At 36.8% G+C, this 22917-nt stretch overlaps 3 protein-coding genes across 5 annotated transcripts; 1 reads left to right on the top strand and 2 right to left on the bottom strand.

The window, feature by feature from the left end:
* Window positions 1-999: 999 nt before the first annotated feature.
* On the bottom strand, window positions 1000-1880 carry LOC122654698. The gene has a single exon (XM_043848908.1). The coding sequence runs from the start codon at window positions 1743-1745 to the stop codon at window positions 1242-1244; it is 504 nt and encodes a 167-aa protein (XP_043704843.1). The 5' UTR covers window positions 1746-1880; the 3' UTR covers window positions 1000-1241.
* Window positions 1881-4248: 2368 nt separating this feature from the next.
* LOC122654697 (ribulose-phosphate 3-epimerase, chloroplastic) lies at window positions 4249-11521 on the bottom strand. Of its 2 annotated transcripts, none has more exons than XM_043848907.1 (10): window positions 11333-11521; window positions 10681-10795; window positions 9811-9951; window positions 9539-9652; window positions 8625-8703; window positions 7684-7793; window positions 7515-7571; window positions 7012-7081; window positions 6706-6818; window positions 4249-4623 (listed from the first exon to the last, which is right to left on the bottom strand). In XM_043848907.1, exons 1-9 carry the CDS (start codon window positions 11449-11451, stop codon window positions 6769-6771), a joined length of 855 nt encoding a protein of 284 aa, XP_043704842.1. In that variant the 5' UTR covers window positions 11452-11521; the 3' UTR covers window positions 4249-4623; window positions 6706-6768. The 2 variants fall into 2 exon arrangements, with proteins under 2 accessions (XP_043704842.1, XP_043704841.1); XM_043848906.1 differs by having other exon boundaries at window positions 4249-4559.
* A 3318-nt stretch (window positions 11522-14839) lies between these two features.
* On the top strand, window positions 14840-20873 carry LOC122655845 (galactoside 2-alpha-L-fucosyltransferase-like). Of its 2 annotated transcripts, none has more exons than XM_043850210.1 (3): window positions 14840-15140; window positions 15309-15380; window positions 19347-20873. In XM_043850210.1, exons 1-3 carry the CDS (start codon window positions 14900-14902, stop codon window positions 20798-20800), a joined length of 1767 nt encoding a protein of 588 aa, XP_043706145.1. In that variant the 5' UTR covers window positions 14840-14899; the 3' UTR covers window positions 20801-20873. The 2 variants fall into 2 exon arrangements, with proteins under 2 accessions (XP_043706145.1, XP_043706144.1); XM_043850209.1 differs by having other exon boundaries at window positions 19341-20873.
* The last annotated feature ends 2044 nt before the right edge of the window (window positions 20874-22917 follow it).

Genomic DNA, 22917 nt, shown 5'->3' with positions numbered 1-22917 from the left:
ATAAATGGCTGAAATATCATTAATAGAATATTCCCCACTCAAATCCCCTGTAGATCTTCTAGAACATCCTTCAAATCTCCTCCCTATGATCTTCAGCAGTATCTTCTTGCTCTACCAATTTCAAGATTACTATGAAGTAATTTAGGGAGCACTTAAATCTCTATTTTTTAATTATAAAATGTTGAATTTCTCAAGACAATTCGGCACATGATTTTCAAGTAACACTCTATAAGAATGATTCTGGACAAACCCTTTTAGTGTAGTTGAAATTTTGCTCAAATAAATAAACTTCCATTCAGGGATTGAACATAATTTGTGTTTAAATTGCAGAATCAGCATCCAAGTATTCTTGGAGAAAATAAAGTTTAAGGTTACAGGGATTTTATTTTGAAAAGAATCCAGGTGATCCTTTTCCAGGTCCTATTGTTCAGAGGATTTGAGGACATTGCTCGATGCAGTCCACTTGAGTTATCTTTTTGTTTTCATGCTGCCCCCCCCCCCCCCACCCCCACCCCCTTCATCTTTTCTTTTGATTACAGTTCTACTAAATGTAGACCTCATATGTCCTTGTTCTCTAGGGCTACAAGGGAAGGAAGTCATGAGGATGTAGGCCGAATGTGTTGAGTCATTGACTTTTAAATTTGGGAGCTGCTACAACTAGGTGACCTTCATAGATTTCTTATTTCATGAATGAAAATTTTTGAGCAATCTAATCTAAGATTCACTCTTCGGTATCATAACACATTCAGTAGCAATGGTAATAACCTCCATCATTCTATGGATATGCAATCAAAAATAATTATGCAGTAGAAAAGTAACAACCATATAACTAATTCCTCAGCCTCTAGTTTTATGGAACATATTTGCTGGAACTTTAATTAATTTTTGCCACAGAAAAATCTAGCATTGACAAGTGATAACAGAAACTTTTCCTGAGTTAGAATCAATGCTATTAGTAATTTTTTTTAACAAGAACAAGCATATTTAGTCTTGAAGAAAAGGCTACTGATTAGTTAAATTTAAGTATTCAGACTTGGAGACAAATTTAAACAACAAAAATCTCATCCATTTATTTATCCCCTATGGAGAACACCAGTGACATTGAGCATTAAAATAGCAGGATCTCCTACTAACTTGCCTCCAAGGATCTGACGGTCTAAATAACAATTAATTGTCAGCCGAAAAATTAAATATAAATAATTTTTATCATGAAACAAAAAATAACAAAATTGAATAAACCACTACGCTTCCTGTTTATCCTTTGGCTTCGTTTTCTGCTCTGATTCCCTCGAAGCGGCTTCTCGCTCCAATTCCTTGGACACCTCTTCTTCTGCTGCTTTCTCCGCCCGAAGTATCGGTTCGTAGTAATTTGCATGAGCTTCCATACACTTATGCAAAATTCCCGTGATCGCAGAACACTTTTCGACCACATCCTCCTGGTTCTTCTCTGCATCTTCGACGCATTTTTCCCAAGAGATGAAACTATCTCTGCATCCACCTCCCTTCATGTACAAACAAAACCCACATTCTCCCTCTTCCTCATCTTCTCCATCTTCACCTTCTTCGCTTCCAGAGACATTCAACTTATCTGAAACTCCTGAATCTTGGCCTTTATCATCGACAGAAAGGTCTGAAACTTCTGCAGGTGTTTTGATTTCAGAAGGAGAAGGATGGTTTGAGGTTTCAGGAGATTCGGAGTTCGCAGGAATTTCGTTCTCTAAACTTTTACTAGCAGAGGACGACATGATCGAAAATTTGACGATTGCTGGTGCTAAGTTGCTTTTGTTCTCCAATTCTAATTGTAGTTCGCGTTGACACAGCTTATTAGGACCTCCAATGGTTTTGTACTTCTGTTAAACCCTAAACCCACAGCAGTCACTTTCGCTGCAAGCGAAGCTTTGGTTTTCTTTATACAGGAGAGTCAGCAGTCAATCAGGACTCCGTTTTCTTGGTATGCGGCAGAAAAAGAAGAAGATTCTATATACGGTGAATTGCCTTTACCAGTCATAATTATAATTTTTTTATGGGAAGCAGTTTTCTGTACGGGAGTGGGGCCTACGCCAATGCTCCAATGTGTCTATCTCTCTCCTTCTTAAAACAAGGGGGCAGAGGTGTCTTTTCACATGGAAGATGAGAGAGATAGGCTCATGGGAGTGCTGGCGTAAGCCACACTCTCGAACAGAGATATTTTTCCCTTTTTTTTTTGGGAAGAATGTTTTCTGTGCCGCAGCGCAGCTTGCGCCCAGGCACATGGGCAGCCTGTGCAGGGGGGTAGGGTGGGCGCAATGACCACCCTACCTCCCGGCACAGGCTGCCCATGTGCCTCGGCATAGGCTGCGCTGCTGCACAAAGAAGAACGCCCCTTTTTTTTATTGTGATGTCAAGAACCTTTTGTGGGTTTTTTATTTTATTTTATCATGGTAAAAGGTAAAACCATGTAAAGGTAGGGGTGTGTCGATCATTTTGCACTTGGCTATGTCTGGGCGTAGGTACAGGCCCAATGCACGACTTGGTGGTGTTCCTTTTCCCTTACCTTTTAGAAAAAAAAGAAAAAAAAAAAAAGGAGGGAAAATCATGTTGTAAGTTTGTAATCAAGACTATAACTTTATGTTTTTATCCATTTATCCTATTTTTTAAAAAAATTAGCTTACTCGCGGGTAAAAAAAGTTTTCAAAGTAAGTTGAAAGTGACTTATAAGGCCACTCAATGTGGTTGAACATAACCAATGATTGAACCATTGATTTTTAAAGTGGTAGCTCTACAATGCTAGCAAAAATGTCCTTTTTAGTATGGCAAAAATTTCTGAGGAGACCAAGGTATTTCCCATGGTTTAAACACTTCTAGGAAGCCAGAAATCTGAGAAACATCTCCCTGAATGTTGGGGTGGGTATTAAGACTGAACAAAACATTTGACTTCTGAAAACTAATTTCTTGCCCAGACACAAAGCAATAGGCGGACAAATGTTCATCAACAATTAACCTTCAACACCCCTTGCCTTTGAGAAGAGCAAGCAATCATCAACAAATAATAGATGAGAATGGATGAAAAGATAGGGACTTAATGGGCATATCTGACAAAGGCCACGATGTGATTGAACATAACCATTGATTTTAATGTGGTAGAAAACAGTGGTCACACATTACATAACTGAATGCAACCAAATGATAGAAAACCCAAAACACTGAAGTAAATGTTCTAGAAAAGGCCATTCAACCTTATCATAGGCCTTGCATAAGTCAAATTTTAAAGTCATAAAGTCCAATTTCCCTTTGCCAAAACGCATCTGATGAAGGATCTCATGAGCAAATAAATAATGGGGGTTTGGGAGGGGAGGAATGGGGGTTTGGGAGGGGAGGGAGAAGGGAATAAATTTGCTCTGATACAGGCTAATAAGGGAGTTAAGTTCACAATTTAATCAATTCACAAGACATTTTTGCAATAATTTTGTAGAAAACAGTGCATAAACTATCGCCCTAAACTATTTCAAGTTAGTTGGGTGTTTCATCTTGGGAATAGAATGTTGATCGATAAAAATATTTGAGCAAATCCGAGTAGTGCAAACCACTGAACCACAGCTACAATATCAAGCCTAATAAGTTGCAAGTTGATATTCTAAACTTACTAGACATACCATCCATACCAGGTGCCTTGTAAGCACCAATATGGAAAGCAACCTTGTGAATCTCCTCGGCTGAGAAGGGTTGGCACCAAAATAAGAATAGATGGATTTTGTGTTTTTTCAAAGGAATGGCGAGGATCATTGTGATAATAATAAAGCTTGAATTATCAACTAGGTATACATTGGAACACTCACAGTGGGTGAAATAGATACCTTTTCTTTTTTAATTTTTCTGTGTGTGTATAAGTGCCATAGGCACATTAATACTTGATTTTCAATCAAGGAAATCATCAAATCGAACTGGCTATTTTTTTGAAAACTGATGATTTACTAAAAATCAAATGGTTTTATTCTAATATGTTTTCCAGTGCACTAGATTAGCCAGGGAGACCGCTCTGATTAGAAACTTAAAAATCTTCATGTTACATCCAAAACCTCTTGCCACCCATGCTGTGCCAAATCAATAAGCCAATCTCATCCGCATGATTAGATTCGGTTAGTTCAGTCATGGAGTAAATCCCATTAGAACCAGAGTTACTTTTTTATTAGAGATAATCTTTTACATTAACCTAACTGAATTCAATCTATTGCCAACCCTTTTTAAGCCAAAGAAAAAAACTCTCTATCACAAATTCTTTCAATTTAATAGATGAAAAGACAACACAAAATATTTGTACCAACTCCATGTCATTCTACCAATCTTGCAAAAAAACAGTTTGACAATAAAAAAAAAATACAAAGATGTAGGTTTAGGAACTGCCCAAGACATCAATTGGACAAATAACCAGTCAAGAAGAGATGTAATGAAAAATTCCTTTTATATTATGAGTCCCCTATACAAGATATGCTACAATAACTCACACCAATGTGAATTCTGGTTATCAGAGACTTCTTCGCCTATTTATTTTACAGGTCACCGCAGATCTTTAACAGAAATACCTGTACAGATGATGCCAATTAGCTAAAAAGTATGTCATTTATTTGGTTTTGTGCAATTTCTTATCTGCAGACATGAAGATGAACTACTGACCCAATAGTTAATATAAAAGATGGAACCAAAACAACGTTGATAATTACGAGAGCGCAAAACCCTTCACATGATTTAAAAGAATAAATAACAAATGCATTTATGCACCAGTAGCCAGCCTTATGAAAGCTTATTAAAATAATGTGAAATTTTTATTAGCAGAAGTTGGTGACAATTTTTTGGAAATAAATATGATTATTTAAAAAATACCATAAATATATATTTCAGAGAAGGAAAGAGGTAATTGGTATCCTTGTAGCAATTAAAGTTGACAATATATTTTTTTTATCTATGTAGTTTTCAAAACCTAGATTACATGTCAAATAAATTAATGAATAGTGTTTGCTTAAAGTTTAGCCCATTCTCTACCCTTTGAACCCATCTTGATTCAAACTTGTTGAAGATGTCAATTAGAACATTCAACAGGACAGCTGAACCATTGGGCAGCAGGAACATGTTTACTCATGCCAAACAGCTCACCACTGTGCTAAGACTTCAGCAGTGTCTCAGTATATCAAAACCCTAATAATGTCTATAAGAATCTTAGAAAAATCTATTTGACCCAGCCCTGTCCATCCTCTTGAATAAGTGACAATGACTCAGCCTCATTCATAGGTTGGTCGATTGACGAGGTTTCGGAACATAAGTGCAAGAGTATCTCATATTGAAAAGGGCTAATAGACTTTCCCTTTGAACTTTCAAAAAATGTTAGCTGCACATGATCAACACTGTGCACTCACAACTAAAACAAATTATTATGTTCACCAATTTATTATAATGTTTAGAGTTATTTAAAAACTCTTCTCATAATGTTAGTCATAATATTTTTGTTAAAAAAATATTTAAAATACATCAAATGATCATATCTTCATATTGTACCAAATTTTTATCATAATCATCAAAACTTTGAATCTAATTTTTTCATATTTATAAAGAAAATAATTTCCACAATTCCAAAACCTGAACCAACCCCACACTTTTTCCTCCTCTAAAAGGTTATTTCTTTCAAAAATTAGTCCTCTCTTGATCACAATTTAAAAGGAAGACTTCGGCATAGTGATACTCTCTCTTTGATCTTTTCTTTTAAGCATGATTTTGAGAATTTCAACCAAAATTTGTTTGAAAAAAAAAGGCCAGTATGGCTGCTTTGCGCAGAACAGAGAATTATGCGGTCTGCACATTTTTACTGCCATGTGGTAGGGTGATGTGGCTGAAATTTTATGGGCAATTAGACCTCAAGGTTTTCTGCTCACATGTTAAGTTCCAGCCAAATGGAGTTGGCCAAGTGGAAAATCAGAGCTTCAAAAAAATCCAGGACTATGGGAGGGTGCAAGCAAAAATATGAAAGGCTGAAAAATAAAAGGGTGCATGGACATATATGGAGGGGTATATGATTGAATAAAAGTCAAGAAATTTGACACGTGGCCAATTCAGAGCATTTTCTAGATATCCAACAGTTAGAATCGCCACATCACCCTTTCACATAGGACAACTAAATGGGCAGACCACAAAAGTTTTTCTACTCTGCGCAGACCAGAAAACCTTTTGCCAAAAAATAAAACATTATTTATTTAATTTTCGCAATATCTTATAATTAAAAAAAATAGCCATCACCTGCATATCATTGAAATTATTAATATTATGAATGTTTCCTAAGAGAATTCAGGAATCCCCTTCAAAAGCAAAATGCTGCAGCTAATCTTTCACCAAAATTGCAAATCATACATATGAACAATTCGCATACAAACAAGTCCAATAATATAACAACGAAAAACCTCTTGTTTTAAGAAGCATGATTAATGTCTGACGCATCCATTATACCAATATAGTGATTTATTACCTTTTTCTTTTTTCTTTTTCTAGGAAAGAGTACTTGTCCTACAAATGGTACACATCCATTTACAGAACAATTTCATGCATATCCAGAAAAAGGCATTAGTTTTACTCTAACCATTTATTCTACAAGGATTGACAAAGAAAACTTGATTCATTGCAAAACTGAACGCATACTTCACAAAATTCATTGAAACTATTAAATATATGAACAAGGACACTTACATGGAAGCAAAGAATGCCGCATCACTTACTGACTTGAGTCAGATTTTTTTAGAGTTGTTCAAACTATACTGCAACTGCTACAGGCTTTTTGCTGGTCTTTATTCCTTTTATAGCTGCAATACAGTTAAATTAGATGTCAAAACACTTTCATGTTTGAATAGTTCGATGTGTGCCTTCACTTTGATATTAATGAAAATAATCAAGCAAGAAACAACATAAGAAAGAGGTTCTCCCAAGCAACATTTCAGTAGGAATAATTTTATCAAAAAAAGAAAAAACATTTAAGTAGGAATAATGAGTCCATACCTTCAGCATAGTTTTTAGCTCCAAAGACAGCAGAACCAGCAACCAAAGCATTGGCTCCAGCTTCAATGACCTGCCAGCAGATTGTAGATGCAGATGAAAAACATTAGATCATAACCAAAAGCACATAATCCCTGAAATAAATACCAATGTATAGTGTTACAATTTTTTTTTGTAATGTCTGTGCGTGTAAGAATAACAGATTTTATTAATGGAAAAAAATGGTTGTACAATCCAAACAGGTTAATTGTACAACCCAGAAAAGAGCAAAAACAATGTCAAAACAGCTTGTAGATACAATACATAAACTTCCTTTCCTTCTATCCATTTCTCAAATCAGTATGCATATAGTGGAATAATATAAAACATATTAGAACGAGGCTAAGCCTCATCTAAATCTTCGTTATCAGATCCTCACATAAATTTTGGTCTCTCTTCCCCCGGTGTGCGTGAGTGTGTGTGTGTTGCCACTGAGAAAAAATGACAAAAAATTTTGAATGCGATACCTTATATGCATTTGCTGGACCAACTCCACCATCAACTTCAATCCATGGGTTCACGCCCTGCATAAGGAAGTAAGCAAATATTAAAAATGCCAAGGTATTTCTGTTCACACGCTGGAATTCCATATTAAAAACTGGAATCTTGATGAGGGAAATTCATGTCTCTTAGTACCTTCTCAGCACACATTCTTCTCAAGTCAGAGATTTTCTTTACTTGGCTCTCAATAAAGCTCTGTCCCCCAAATCCAGGGTTGACTGACATAATCAAGACCAGGTCAACCACTGCACATGCAGAGTAGATAATGTGGTCAACTCTATACACATTGGCTAAATAAATACCAATTATAACCAGGTCTTTAAAACATCATATTGGCAAAGATAATGAAATAAACATTTTTACTGTAACTTTTGACATGTAAATAAAAGTTGCAACCTAAACCAATGTTTATGTAAATAATCTCTTAGGCTTATTTATTTAAGTTGTTAAGGGGTCGTTGGAAGGGAAAAAAACTTAATAACCCATTTTAGAAACTAGATGAAAATTCACCTAAATAGCTAGTTCGATGTTCTACCTTCAAATTTTAGCTTGCTTGACTTGATGATACTATTCTGGTGCCACTACAAATGACACTGGAAAAAGGACATTCACCCTATTGAATCTAAAACTAGAATAATCATTTCCACACTCTCATCCCACCCACAGGCTTCCAAATTCCTGATCATGTCTGTTTAGTCCCTGACTATCATCTCTTTCATTTTTCATCAGTTTCCCACAAATGTATTCGATACTCGATGTTACCTTGTCTAAACAGCTTGCTTTCACTTCAGAAATGTAGTAGAAATCACAACATGAAGTTAGTAGAATTGTAGAACGCACACTTGATTGTCAGGCACCTTTTGTTCCAGAAAAAGGCTAAAGGCAGTTATCACAAACTAATCACAAAAAATATGGAGCCAAATACTCAATGGCATCTTAACCAGAAAAGTACATCAAGGTTTTCGGAAGAAGCTATGCAAAGAGGTAACTGTCCATTCACCTACAAATTAGTAAAGGCACTCCTCAGACTGACACTGTAAAAAAATCTTAGCATCAACTTTATATTCTAATATTACCTTCAAGTACATATTCTATGGCAGTAAGAGGGGTAGCAGGGTTTAGAACGACTCCAGCTTTAGCTCCCAGGCTCTTGATCTGAATCATAAGAAGCAGGTCCATATGTGTAAAGAATATACAAACAGAGTTGTCGAGCGGGGGGGGGGGGGGGGGCAGTATATTAAAATAAGAAACTAAAGCCATGAAATGGGTAAGATTTCCCTGTTCTTCACCTCTTACCCTCCCCCACCCTTTTACAGATGCTCCCTTGTTTCGGTTGCTTCGGAACCATGTTGATTAGTGACAGTTCATAGGTTCAAACTTGTACGAACCTTTGAATCATTGATTTCACTACAAAAGAATGGGTTTGACACCAAAATGGGTCAAGTGAAAGTCATTAGGATCTTGCCTAATCAATACTAATGAATACTCTTGACGTGGATTGTGAATAGATTTTTCAGCATCATATTACCCCTTTCAAGCATCTTCAAGACATTTCAAAAGAATGTGGATGCAGGCATACTACAGAATGACTGAAATATTCAGGCTATCCTGATCATCACCCATCCCAAATGAGTTATAGTACCAAAATTATATCCATAGGGACACAGAAACATATGTCTCGATGTGTAACAACAGCAGAGTGTTCTTTAGTCTGACAAAACACCAATACATTGAATGATCTGAAATCTTAGGTTTGTGGTATTTGTATCACTTTCATCACTACAACCCATCCAAGTGGGGGCCTCTCATCAAATGGGTACAGACAAAGTCTCATATGCTCATAGCATAAAAGAAAGGAAAACTTCTCCCCTTTACAGACAGATACAACTATTTTTTCACCCCCTCTCCAAATATAGGAACCTTAATCTGATATCCAACAATAAAAATTATCTTGAAATCAGGATAATCATGAAATCCAGAGAGATCTTACTTGATTAACTGTACGATGCAAATGTATGGTGGCAGTTTGCTCACAATGAACACTGACAATGTCTGCCCCAGCCTTGATAAAATCTGGTACCCTTTGCTCAGGCTCCACAATCATCTGAAAAAAAAGGTTTGTCCTTCACATTAGAGAAAATCTTATCTAGTTATATATGAGGAAGCATGCAACAAATATTGTTTCAAAATCCAGACCATGAACCAGTGCACCATGTAGTTCAGGCAGATAAAGAAGAGGAAGAAGAAGATGAAGAAGAATACCAGATGTACATCCAATGGAAGATCAGTCACTGGGCGCAAAGCATCAACCACAAGGGGGCCGATTGTTATATTTGGCACAAAACGGCCATCCATCACATCAACATGAATCCAATCACATCCTGCCACTTCCACTGCTTTTACCTAGTTAAAATGAGGATAAAACTAGATCATTGATGGGGTTTTTTTAAAATTTAATTTCCTCTTTCTTTGATAAATATGGAGCACATAAGTATAGAAGAACAGGGAAATGCCAATGTCAGTGTTCATTGATCTTAGTAGCCTGAGAAAAAGGAAGTATACCAGAAATGATTGCTCGTAAACAATTTATCCCTTCCTGAAAACTGATGTAGTGTTTGGTAACTTTTCCTTTTTAAAGTTTTTTAAAATCGTTTTTTTGCTTTTGCATATGCAGCTTCTTAAGCTTCAGGTATGAAAAACATTTAATAAAAATGTTAACAAACATGATGAATTGTAGAAATGGATGATAAATGATATAGAGCAAAGAAATGCAAACACCTACTATTACCATAAACAAAATCCAATGCAATCAAGGAAAAAAATTTGCCAGAAGAATAGTGAATTTTTTGAAGTACAAAGACATCACTACACTAAGATTCTGCAATGACTCCCCCAAAGTAGATGAGGTATACATTATAATCTTTCCTCAAAAATAAAATGGCTATGTTTGAGAGAACACATATATTTAGAAGCACAAAAAGGTGGGATAATGATGCAAGGTTTCTGATACATCAACTGCGTGAAACCCCAAAAAGCAGACTCCTGTAAATTTTATTGCCTCTGGTACATGTTTCAAGATGAATTGAGCTTCTCTAACTTAGAAAAATAAAAATTACAGTTAAAAAATAAAACCTGTTCTCCCAACTTGGAAAAGTTAGCGGAGAGAATAGATGGAGAAACAATGATGTCACTCTTAGAGTATTTATCAACTCGGGCAGATGCCTTCACTGTCACCTGATGCTTTCTCCTGGAATTTGATCAAAGAAAATTAACATGATAGCATCAGAATTGGGTTGACATGAACCAGTGAACCGAATTAAATAACCCAAAACCATCTAATAAACAACACATACGAATTAAATACATTCTTTGAAGGTCAAGCTTGTCACAAAATCACAAATATAGCAGGCACAAATCAGAAAGCCCAAAAGTTCAATTATGGGTACAAAAGCTTGATCCTTTCTTTATACATGAATCCTCATTTGCAAATCCAGATCCCACATGAAAGCACTGTTAGCGTAAATTAACAAATTACTTCTTACTTATAGATAAAAATTCAATGCTAAAGATACCCATAAGCTCTTATCACTTGTATACCCATAACAGTTTACGGAATCGAACAGAGTTTTGTGTTTTTTCTCATAAAAAGATCGCTATGTTCTAACTCGAACAACAAAGAATATGGGTATCCAGTGCTCCTACTAAAACATTAAATTAAACACCTGGTACCCACAAAACCAAATACCCAGAAAACAGAAGAGACAGAAATAATGAAGAAGATTACCTTGTCGAGGTGACTGAATTGGGAAGAGGGAGAGATGACCTTCTGAGCTTAAGCCCCCCACCGAACCCATTAATTTGGGATTGAATAGCAGTCGAACAGAACGAAACTGATGTCGCCATTTCTCTCTTTCTCTTTTCGAATTCTAATTCTTGGTATGTTTTTCCACGGGTTAGGTGTGAGAGGGTGGGTACTTTGCTCTTCTCCTCTCTCACCTTATTTTATCTTCAGCGTTTAGCCATCCACTCCTCCAGCCACAAATAATATATTTTTTTTATCGAATAATATGAGTTTCCCAAGCAACTGACCCTACAATGATTTTAAAACTCCCAACGGTCCATGGCTGTTTCCTTGTAATAGAATTCTTTAAAGGGGGAAAGAACTCTTTCTGTACGCCAGCACTCCCAAGAGTCTCTCTCCTCCTCATATGAAAAGACAGTTCTGTCCCCATAGTTTTAAGGACGAGAGAGATAGACTCATGGGAGTGTTGACAAAGGCCACACTCCCAGACAGAAAATTGCTGGACCTTTATCCCCTTAGGTTTGCTGATCGATACGGTTGTATGGTTCCTCTCATAGGGGGCTAAAATGACCATTCCACCCCCGGACCGAACACACTGCCCGGGTGAGGTCCATCCCCCTTTTATTAGAGGCACTAGGGAACTGTACCGGGCAGAGGAACCATAGGTGATAAAAATTCAAAACTGCTTCCCTTCCTTAAAATGTTTTTTGTGTCAGGAACTTAGAATTGAGGTAGCAATCAACCCTTCTCATTTGTAAATACTGTTAAGGGAATAAGATTTAGGGATCCAAGAACGCCATCTGGTTGGGGTCCAAGGCATCATTACTATGCCTAGACACAGTTGGGCGTGAAATGAACGCCCAGGCCCCACCGCCCCACCATGGCACCTGGAATTTTTGCCTTGGAATGGGGGCTGAGCGGTTATTCCACGCCCAACAGTGTCTAGGCACAGTGTCCACATCTTAGACACAACTGATTAGTGTTCTTTATCCCAATATTTGTTTCTACAAATGTATATCTAAACTATTTTTTGAACTAATTTCAATCTATACATCTCATTTATTAGTATTTTTCCCTCATAATTTTAGGTTTTTTATTATTCCTAAGAAAAAAAATTGATTTCCTCATCCTTGCCTCTATAAGGTTGAGGTTTTTATATTATTATTATTATTATTATTTAATGATAAATGTGTTTCCACTTTCCACACCAAATAAAGAGAAGGGTTAGTGAATGGGGTCTTGACCATTGTAAGTTAAAACGTTTTTTTTTTAAGATAAAATTACAACATTTAAAATTTTTTTTGTTTTTTTTTAATTAATTATTATTATAGAAATTTATAACTATTACATCATATAATATTAATTAATTTGACATAAGTTGGTCTTATAAATATGGTTTTTTCCTATTCTTTCAAGTCTAAACGTTCAAAACTTGTACAGTTGGTTTTCGTTTTCTTTCATTTTTTAAATATTTGACATATTTTTTATCGTCTAGTTCAAATTTTGAGCCATTTTAAAGTCATATCTAACAAAGTTTTTTGGTCATTCACATTTTAACTAACTATGGTCTCGACACACCTTCACTTGAAAGTAAAATGGCATACCCTTCAATAACTGCCACATGGCAATTCATGTGAGCTTGAAATTTTGTGTATATGTGACTCTGAGTTCCTCTATTAGTTAAACAATCCAATTCAAACTTCCCAAATGACAAAATAAAGTGTTGAAAAAATTAAGGAGTACAACAGGGTGTATGGACATATACATAAGAAATGATGTATTAAATCTCAAAATTTTGAAATATGACCAATCCATATCTATATTATTTTATAAATATCTAAAGATCAGAATTTCCATATCACCCTTCCATCGGACCAAAAAAAAAAATTGATATATTCTTCTACTTCAGGGTGAGAGCATATTGGGATCTTTTTTCTTTTTGTTTTAATATTTTTGCTAATTAAAATCTAGGTCTTGCTAATATTTCTTTAATTTTTTAAACTTTTATAGAAAGTGAAATTCCAACGATTGTGTTGAAGGGTGATTGCATGCTTGTTTCTACTTTACTTGCGAAGACCTCATGTGATAGCATAGTGTTGTGGTGAAAGGAAGGAAATATTTTGGATGGTGAAAGACGAAAGGTATTACAAGGACATGGTAACTCACAAAGAATTCTATATTGAATAATTAATATTCTAAGAACATAATTTGAGCATTGAGAGTTAAGATAAATCTGTCCTCTATTATCAATGTTTTAAAACTCAGAATCGGGAAAGGGATTGGTTTTCATTGTTTGGTTCAATATCGATTCGAATAATCTTTGAATCAGCAGAGTCAATCAAGAATCAGTCGGAGTTGGTTGGAATTGATCAGAATCACCCATCGAAATTATCAGATTTTCATTTAGTTTAGATTTGTTGACCTAAGTTTGGGACCAATGTAGGCTTTATGGTCTGATCAAAGATTGGGTCCAAACTAGGTATAAATGGTGTATCCAAAACCGAACATCTCAAATCAAACTCTTAAAATAGTTAACGAGGGCTCAAGTCGACATTGGATGGCCACAGGTCGGAATTAGATGAGCCCTAGGCAATGATGCCCAGTTGATGACAATTGATCTTTATTGAGCATCGACCCGAGCTGATTGAGTGTTGATCACTTTCTTCTTCTTTTGATAATTCTATTAATCTCTCACATGATTTATTTTTTTAGTAGAAAATGCAATCTATTAGAAAGAGAACGGATTACACATTGTCTACAGTAACCAATCGATACCATGAAACAAGGATCAAAATTGGGTCAGATAGTCCTACCCGTCACGGACTGGACCCTCATCTCACATGAATTGTGAACCATCATCAAAATAATACCACAATAAAATCACAACTGTAGATTAGCCCACATAATGTATGGCCTAGATTCTTTATCACATTAGGGTTATAAAGGATGAATGACATAAATTGGTGGTTTTCAAATAATATTTACATTAGTTGTAGCCTTTTGAAATAGAAATCATATCAAATCAACCCTAGTAGATGTCCAGTTATTGGGTTTTTTTTTATTATTGAAATAAAAAAAATCTCACGATAAATTGGCCATTTATTGAATCGTGTTCACCACTATTTGTAATGATACCACCGACAAGTTAAGAGTTCCTGACAGATGGCGAAAGCTAAACGATCCAAAGGTGACCTGCAAATTAAAAACCATAGAACATGGATAGGAGAGGAGATGAATTTCACTTTTTTTAATTAATTAGCCTTTCTTTCAGAATCTTAACACTCTTAACATTTTCGATAACTTAAAGATTTCTTCTTTAATTATTTTGAGTTGATGACTTCCCCATATGAAATTGTTCTGATTTATTGTAATTAGTGAACTGTACCAGCTGTTTTGATAGATACATACTTGTGGCAATCTCATTATTTTCTTCTGAGCATCAACTTCCCATCAGATCCAAAAACCCTTTTGAAGGCGAAAAATCACTTTCATTTTCGTGTGAAATTCATTTTTATGGATTAGAATTACTCGGATGAGCGTTTGATAGATATGAAGAGGTTCAAGGGCAATTCATCTCCATCAAATACCAACGATTCCTTAAATGACACTGTTTCTCGAGTTGCAGAGAAGAAATCTGGCTCCAACATAATGAAGTCGGTAGGAATCGCGGTCGTTTGCTTGCTGATTTTGCCCGTTTTGCTTACAGTTTCCTCCTTTTATCGGGAACCATCGTCGGGTGGACACAGCGGATTTGCAGAAGCAAGGTCTTTCCCAATGAAAGATGAAGAAGGTACTTTCTTACCTTCAAATATTTTTTTTTTTTGGAAAATAAAACATGGAATTTAATCCTTTTTTCGTGGGTTTTCTTCGTGAAAATGGCTGGTTACTCACACTCTTAGTAATTATTTTTCTTGTTGGAATTTTATGTTAATTCTTGATTTTGTCTTGCTTTGATCAGTTCAGCAACCTGCATTGGATGGAGCCCGAGAATCTGCGGAAGTAAGGGATTTCAAAACGGAGACTGAAAAAGGTACTTAACTCTGGTTACTTTAGGAAAAACTAAATTTGGTACTCTTTGTTGGCTGATTGCTCTTCAAATCCTTACTTGCTTTCTATTTTAAACTTCAATTGATGTTGTTCTCAGTTGTCTCTTGCGTTAAACAGATCTCCCACATGAAGATGCATTGTTTTGCTTATGGGACTTCTAGAAAAGTATGATTTATTTTAAGGAGAATGTTCTCTGTGCCACAGCGCAGCCTGCGCCCAGGCACATGGGCAGCCTGTGCAGGGGGCAGGGTGGTCATTGCGCCCACCCCATGTGCCTGGGCGCAGGCTGCGCTGCGGCACAGAGAACAGCGCCCCTTTATTTTAGTAGGTTTATTTATTTTTCTTTAGTTCTTTGCATAATATCCATCATCAGAAGATGGTTCACTTGGCCCTTGTTTTGGATCCCATTTGATTATTCTTCCTGTGTTTCTAATTTCTATAGTGTGGAAAGGCTGAGCAACTGTATTATGTTGGTCACCTCCATTGTGCTTGAATACCGGAAAATCCCAAGCTATGAGACAAGTAATCTAATCTGATGGACATATTATCTTGAAGCTGGTTTGTTGACTGCATTCTAGATGTTGAACTACTCTTGATGATTCCTGGTTACCGGGTACCTCTGAAACCCCTAAGTGTTGTGGAAGGTTTATCCTGAGTTTCAAATTTCATGATAAACTGTTTTCCTTGAAGTGTCTTGCTTTTTTGATTTATTCGTATTTGTGCTTAATTCATCTCTCTAATATTGTAATGGGAGTGAAGTGTCAGTTCTTGGTTTTACAGTCCCTTTGCAACTTAAGATCATTTTTGCTCCAACTGCAATATAACATATGATAAGGCGTGATCTATTTGAATCTTCTTTCAAAAAAGTGTTATTATTTTATGCTTTTGAAGCTTATGAAAAGAGAAAATAATCTGGATTTTTTTTTGTGTACAAGAAAACCCGAATCCCGTGAGGCTCCGCCAAAAAAAAAAAAAAAAACCCAACCCCCCACGAAGAAATGGGACTTGATCCCAAGTCACTGCTACAACTAGCAAGTGACCTTACCATATGAGCTAGCTGGCACCTTTATCTGGGTGAGATTTAATGATTGTAATGTTTTTAAAATAGTTGATTTTGGTGTTATATCATATATGAAGGTGATTGTGCGGGGTTGATGAAATCTAATTATGAATAAAACTATAAAATTCTAGTAGTACCTTTATTTTACTAGTTTGATTGGTCTTGGATGTTCTACAAAGTTTTTTGCTGCATTTGAATGTTGAGGATTATTGCAGTGTCTCAGGAATTGAAGGAATGCTTATTAATCGTGTATCAGCTAACAATATATTTCTTTGCCCTGGCTGGTCCTACTTATTTATTTATTCGATCTTACATTGCTTCTAACCCTACTGTGTTTCATTAATCTTCTTAAAACTATTGCAAACCAATTCCTATGTGTTAATAATTTCATGTCCGGCACTCTATGATGAAATCACTGTGATGGACACGGCAATATGGGTTTCATTTACTTTTGCTTTAGCACTCTGGAAGGTTCTCTGAGTCTTTGGATAATCAGTGCATCAAAGCTTGTCTGGCCCATGACACGCAAGTTCTCACTATCTTTACAGAATACAGTTTGGTTACTGTACATTCCTCTGGTCAATGAACTGCATGATGTGGTTGGGTTCTCTTTTTCTTCTTTGTGTTCATATGTTTCCCTTTTAGTGTTAGAACACAGGAGGCTATTGTCTCTGTGAAACCAGCGCTTATGTAGGAAAAGGATGTTTTGCTGAAACTTGTCCATTGTAGTTATTACTTGTGGAAGCTTTAGTTCTGCTCCATGTAACTAGCTCCCAAGCTAAAATTTTCTCTGACGTTGTTCAGTTGTTGTGACTGAATCCTGGAATTGATTTTATAACATAAAGTAAGCTACTTTCGTAAGGTTTTTAATTTTAAAGATGATTTATTTATTGCTTTTGGTGAAAGGCATGTATTGATGAACCAGCATTCAATATAAAAAAGTCTACCTTGAGTGTGATCTTGATACAGATAATTAATACTACAGAAAGGTGGTCTGTCTTTCCAAGAAGAATGGAATTTCTGGTTAAGAGCATTTGTTCAGCTATTCATATGCAGTAACCACACTGATGGTTACCCATTTGCATGCATATGTCATGTAGCTAGACATACCTAACATGATAGTGAATTTTGAAAATGACCACTGTTAAGGATTGTCGTTTTGTGTTTACAGATTTCTGGGGGTATTTTGGTCTTGTTTATGTTTCTAGTTTATTCTATTGTCTTAGGGGTATTTTGGGGTGTTTGTTTGTAATTTCTTAATGCTGATGTTATAAATAAGATTCCCCCCCCCCCAATTTGTAAAATCAATCAAATCGTGAGGGAGTTTTACCCTCTCAATCGATCTCTCCCTTCTTCTCGTCTTTTCTCTACTTTCTTCTTCCTCTTTGTTCTTCGCTGCTGATCAGACTTAGGGTTCCATTCTGTTACATGGTATCAGAGCACTAATTCTGATCAACAGTTCTCCCTTTTGTTGCTGTTTTGAAGGCTTCTCCTGCCTCTTGTTCTTTTGTTGTGGTCCGTAGCAACCAGATGCTGTATACTCTTGTCTGAACGCTAGTCATACCCTAATGAAGGACTAGGGTTCCCTGATATGCTGAAGATTGATCGGGTTTGTCCTTGTGCCTGATGCTGTTCGAGATTTCTGCTGATTGAAGTAATGTTTGTCTTCATCTGAGAAATCGATTTCTCAAAACCCTGTGGAATTTGAGTTTCTTTTCCTCCTGGGATTTCTTCTTCACATTGGCTGCTGGTTTGGGGACCTTTATTCCTCATTATTTGATGATTGTCTACACCAACAATTGATCGCATATTGGGCTGTTCAGCCTCTTTTCTGAAGTTTGTCTATTTTTTTCCCTAATCTAGGTTTGGGCTGAAATCGATTTTTTTTTGCCTTGTCTTCCTTATTGTTGGCTGTCTCTGCTCTCTACCTATCCCAGGTATTTTTTGTTGACAATATTATTTGATCTTATGGCTGATTCTAAGCCTCCCACGGACAACTTTAATATTCAGATTACTACCATTAAGTTGAATGGTGCTTCCAACTACCTTCTTTGGTCTCAAGCCTTTGAAGTTTATATTACAGCTCACCAGAAGATGTCTTATCTCACTATGACACCGCCAGATCTTACTGATGACAAATATGATGATTGGAAGGCTGAAAATGCAACCCTTCTTTGTTGGCTTTGGAATAACATGGAACCTTCCATAGCCTCTAATGTTATGTTTCATAAAACTGCCAAGGGTGTTTGGGAGGAACTCAAGGAAAGCTATTCTCAAGATACCAATCTGTCTCGAATTTATGATTTGTATGAGAAGTTTTTCTCTTTCAAGTAAAAGGAAAGTCTCTTGGCGAATATTACAGTTCACTGAAGGGGATGTGGGAAGAACTCAATGTGTACTAGCTTATCTCTATTGATGCCTCTGTGATTAAATCCCAACGTTCTGAGTTTCTGGTTGCTAAGTTTCTCTCTGGATTGGATTCTGATCTTCAATCCGTCAAAGACTTTGAATTATGAAAAAGTCAAATGTTGCACAAAAATGCAAACTATACAAGATGATTTGAATTATGAAAAAGTCAAATGTTTTTAAGATTTATTGATTCTTGTTCTTGTTAAATGTAAGTGGAATGCATATGTCATGAGCTAGACATACCTAACATGATAGTGAATTTTGAAAATGACCACAAAATGCGAACTAAACAAGATGATTTGTGATAGCTTAACAACATTTATTGACTCTATGTTCTTGCTAAATGTAAATTCCACTTACTATCAGGTTAATCATCAACAATTTCATTCAAACTTTTCTTGTATTCGGTCTTTTACAGTATTCTGGTTCTCATTCACATAGCTAAATTTCTGCCTTTTCTTCTCCCCATTCCAGTCACAGGTTCAGAGGAGGTTTCATCTCATTCAGTTGACTCACCTGAAGACAGACATCTTGGTGGCCTTCTGGCTGTTGGGTTGGAAGAAGCATCTTGTCTTAGTAGGTACCAGTCCTCCTTGTATCGCAAGGCACTACCACACAAGCCTTCCTCCTATCTTCTGTCCAGGTTGCGGAAATATGAAGCTCTCCATAAACGTTGTGGACCCTATACTGCACCCTATGACAAAACATTGCAACAGCTCAAGTCTGGGCACAACAGTGAACCTGCAGAATGTAACTACGTGGTGTGGATTTCATTTAGTGGCTTGGGGAACAGGATACTATCCCTGGCTTCAGCATTCTTATATGCTCTTCTCACCGACAGAGTCCTACTTGTTGACCGTGGGACTGACATGGCCGATCTCTTTTGTGAACCATTTCCGGACACATCCTGGCTACTCCCTGTTGACTTCCCCATTAATCTGTTCGACAGCTTTGGTCAGAATTCGTCCCACTGCTATGGGAATATGGTGAAAAATAATGTTATAAACAACTCAACGGCATCCTTGCCACCCTTTCTGTATCTCCATCTAGTTCATGATTATGGCGATCATGATAAGCTTTTCTTTTGTGATCAAGATCAAACCCTTCTCCACAAGGTCCCATGGTTGTTCATGAAAACTGATAACTACTTTGTTCCATCTCTCTTCTTGGTCCCATCTTTTGAGCAAGAACTGCATAATCTCTTCCCTGAAAAGGAAACTGTTTTCCACCATTTGGGTCGATTTCTTTTCCACCCCTCAAATCCAGTATGGGGCTTGATTACAAGGTACTATCATGCTTACTTAGAAAAGGCTGATGAGAGGATAGGCATCCAGATCAGGGTCTTTGATATTGGTACAGGCCCATTCCAACATGTTCTGGATCAGATCATAGCCTGTTCCCTGAAGGAAAAAGTTCTGCCAGAAGTAAATGCCAGGGAATCCATAATCCGGCCATCTGGAAACCAGAGGTCGAAATCTGTCCTCGTAACATCTCTTAGTGCTGGATACTTTGAGAAGATAAGGAATATGTTTTGGGAATACCCAAGTGTGACTGGGGAGGTGATTGCAGTTTACCAGCCAAGCAGTGAACAATACCAGCAGACCGAGAAGAAGATGCACAACCGAAAGGCATGGGCAGAAATGTATCTCCTAAGTTTGACTGATGTCTTGGTCACAAGCTCATGGTCAACCTTCGGATATGTGGCTCAGGGTCTAGGAGGACTGAAACCATGGATTCTCTACAAGCCTGAGAATAAAACAGCCCCTGATCCTCCATGTCGACGAGCCATGTCAATGGAGCCTTGTTTCCATGCACCTCCCTTTTATGACTGCAAGGCAAAGACGGGGGTAGATACAGGTGCCCTTGTCCCTCATGTAAGGCACTGTGAGGACATGAGTTGGGGTCTTAAGCTAGTAGATCATGATGGGTTATAGCTGCTTGTATCTCTATCATTATTATCCCACTGGATTTTTTGGTTATACATAGAAATCTGAGATAGATTTTGTTGATTATATTCTGTTGTAGGGTGTATTGTTTTGTTCTTTTGCCTTATTGAAATGAGAGAAAGAGGTCCCAGCCCGAACCTTAATTAAGCGTACTTTGTGAAATGTCTCCATGAAGTTTGTGGATCAACCAGAAGGATGTGTGGTCATAATTTCCTGTAGAAACTAGAAAGAGGCAACTTGTTGACTGAATAATTCTTTTTGATATGGTTGTCACTAGTTTGTCTCAAAATTCTTCTCAAGCAGGCTGCAGGCATCATTTGAATGTTGGGTCCTGAACTACTAAACACTGTAACTCTGTAAGAATTAGTATTGCTCTGTAATTTGTGCTCACAAGAGATGTTTTACATCTAAGCTCTCAGAGATTTAAAATGGTTAATTTGCTTAGGTACTCAGAGATCCAGAAATCCACAGTATTCATGCCAAAAATATCCCTTGGCATTTGCTTACTGGGTTATCAATGGGGAACAGAGGAAAACCATTCACACCAGTGCAAGGCTTGGGATTTTGGACAGAAAGTTTGTATACCTTGATGTGGTCAAATATCATGCAAGATGCTCAAACTTCCCATGGTCATGGAGGCCACTGACAGGCAACTATTGACCACTGCCCCAAGCCTTCTCAATCTCCTCATCTAAATAGCCTCTTCGAGGCTTCTATGATCCTCAAGAAGCAGCCACAGAAAATGGTTCACATCCCATAGTATTCACAGACAAAATGTCTCATTAATACATTTTGATAATTAGAAGTATCATGTTGAGGTTGCAGAAAACTTTCAAGTCATTTGAGGGTGGATCTTATTGGCTTGTGGATAGACAAAAGGCAGAACATTTTAATTATTGATTGGGACTTGGGAATCGTAATGGTACTTTAATAGCTTTGAACACCCCCCCCCCCTCTTTTCCAGCTCCTGTCTTTGGTTGGCGAGTGCTTGAGCTGAAAGAACAGGGAGTGAATGAAGAGAAAGCCATGCCTGCTGCTAATGTAGGTATACATCTGTTCATCATGCTTGATTGTTTTGTTTTAGGACTATCCTTTTTTTTTTTTTTTTTGTGACTATTTCATTTTCTTTTGCCAAGAGTGGATAGAACACCAAGAAGAAAAGAAAGCAAAGAAGCAGACGCATAAACAGCTGAAAAAGCCACCACAAATCCATATCCAAGTTTGCCATTAAGGAGATACTGGTTGAAGAGAGGAAGCATGTTCGTGGCCGAAAAGGTAACTGAGATGTAAGCCAGGAGGGGAGGTGGTTGGTAACTTATGCCGGACAGTTCCAACAGAATCTCCTCAGTGCTTGTAGTAGGGTGTCAGCCATACTAGATTGTACGGTTTTTAGAAGTTAATTTTGGGAAGTAGAGGTTAACAATGTGAATCATAGCCTTACTTCTTAACAAGAACAACAATACAGTAGAAATCCACTTCAGGAGGTCGGCCTAGAAAACTCCTTGTTTGAAGAGTAGTTAGTTGCATCATCATTTAGATTCCGCACAGAATTTTTAGAGGCTCATTCAGTTAAGGATCTACTCTTGATGATTATCCAAATCCTGCTATCTTAGCTAGGGGAAGTAAATGTAAATTAGACATTAGTAGATGATGTAATGTCTGTTATTTCCTTACCTAAACAAAAAAATTATCCAAATCCCTTCTCTAAAGAGAAAATGAAAAATCATGGTTGATCTCCACTGGAACACTCCTAGCATATTCCGTATGGCATGAATAAAACCAGGTGGTTTGCGTCCGAAAGAAATATAACCCTACACTCCCATTATTAAAATGTTTGAATCTAGGACCAATAAATTGACCAATCATCTACCAAAACCCATATAAGAATACAACATCTACACCAAATGATATATTGCTGCAAGAATCAATCGAGTGTAGCTCAATTTGCAAGGACCACAATTCACAATTAAGAGGTCATGAGTTATGCTTTGTGTTCTCTTATTTCTTTATTTTTTTTTTTATCGTTATAAAAAATTTAACAGCTACAGATCATAAACAGTTTAATATATTTCGTGGATGAAAATGAAATTGAATGGTGTATCATG

This window comes from Telopea speciosissima, chromosome 3 (assembly GCF_018873765.1).
Source record: "Telopea speciosissima isolate NSW1024214 ecotype Mountain lineage chromosome 3, Tspe_v1, whole genome shotgun sequence".
In the NCBI taxonomy this organism is placed as follows: Eukaryota; Viridiplantae; Streptophyta; class Magnoliopsida; order Proteales; family Proteaceae; genus Telopea; species Telopea speciosissima.
The sequence above is the reverse complement of the archived record's forward strand: the minus strand, read 5'-3'. Positions and strand labels throughout refer to the sequence as shown.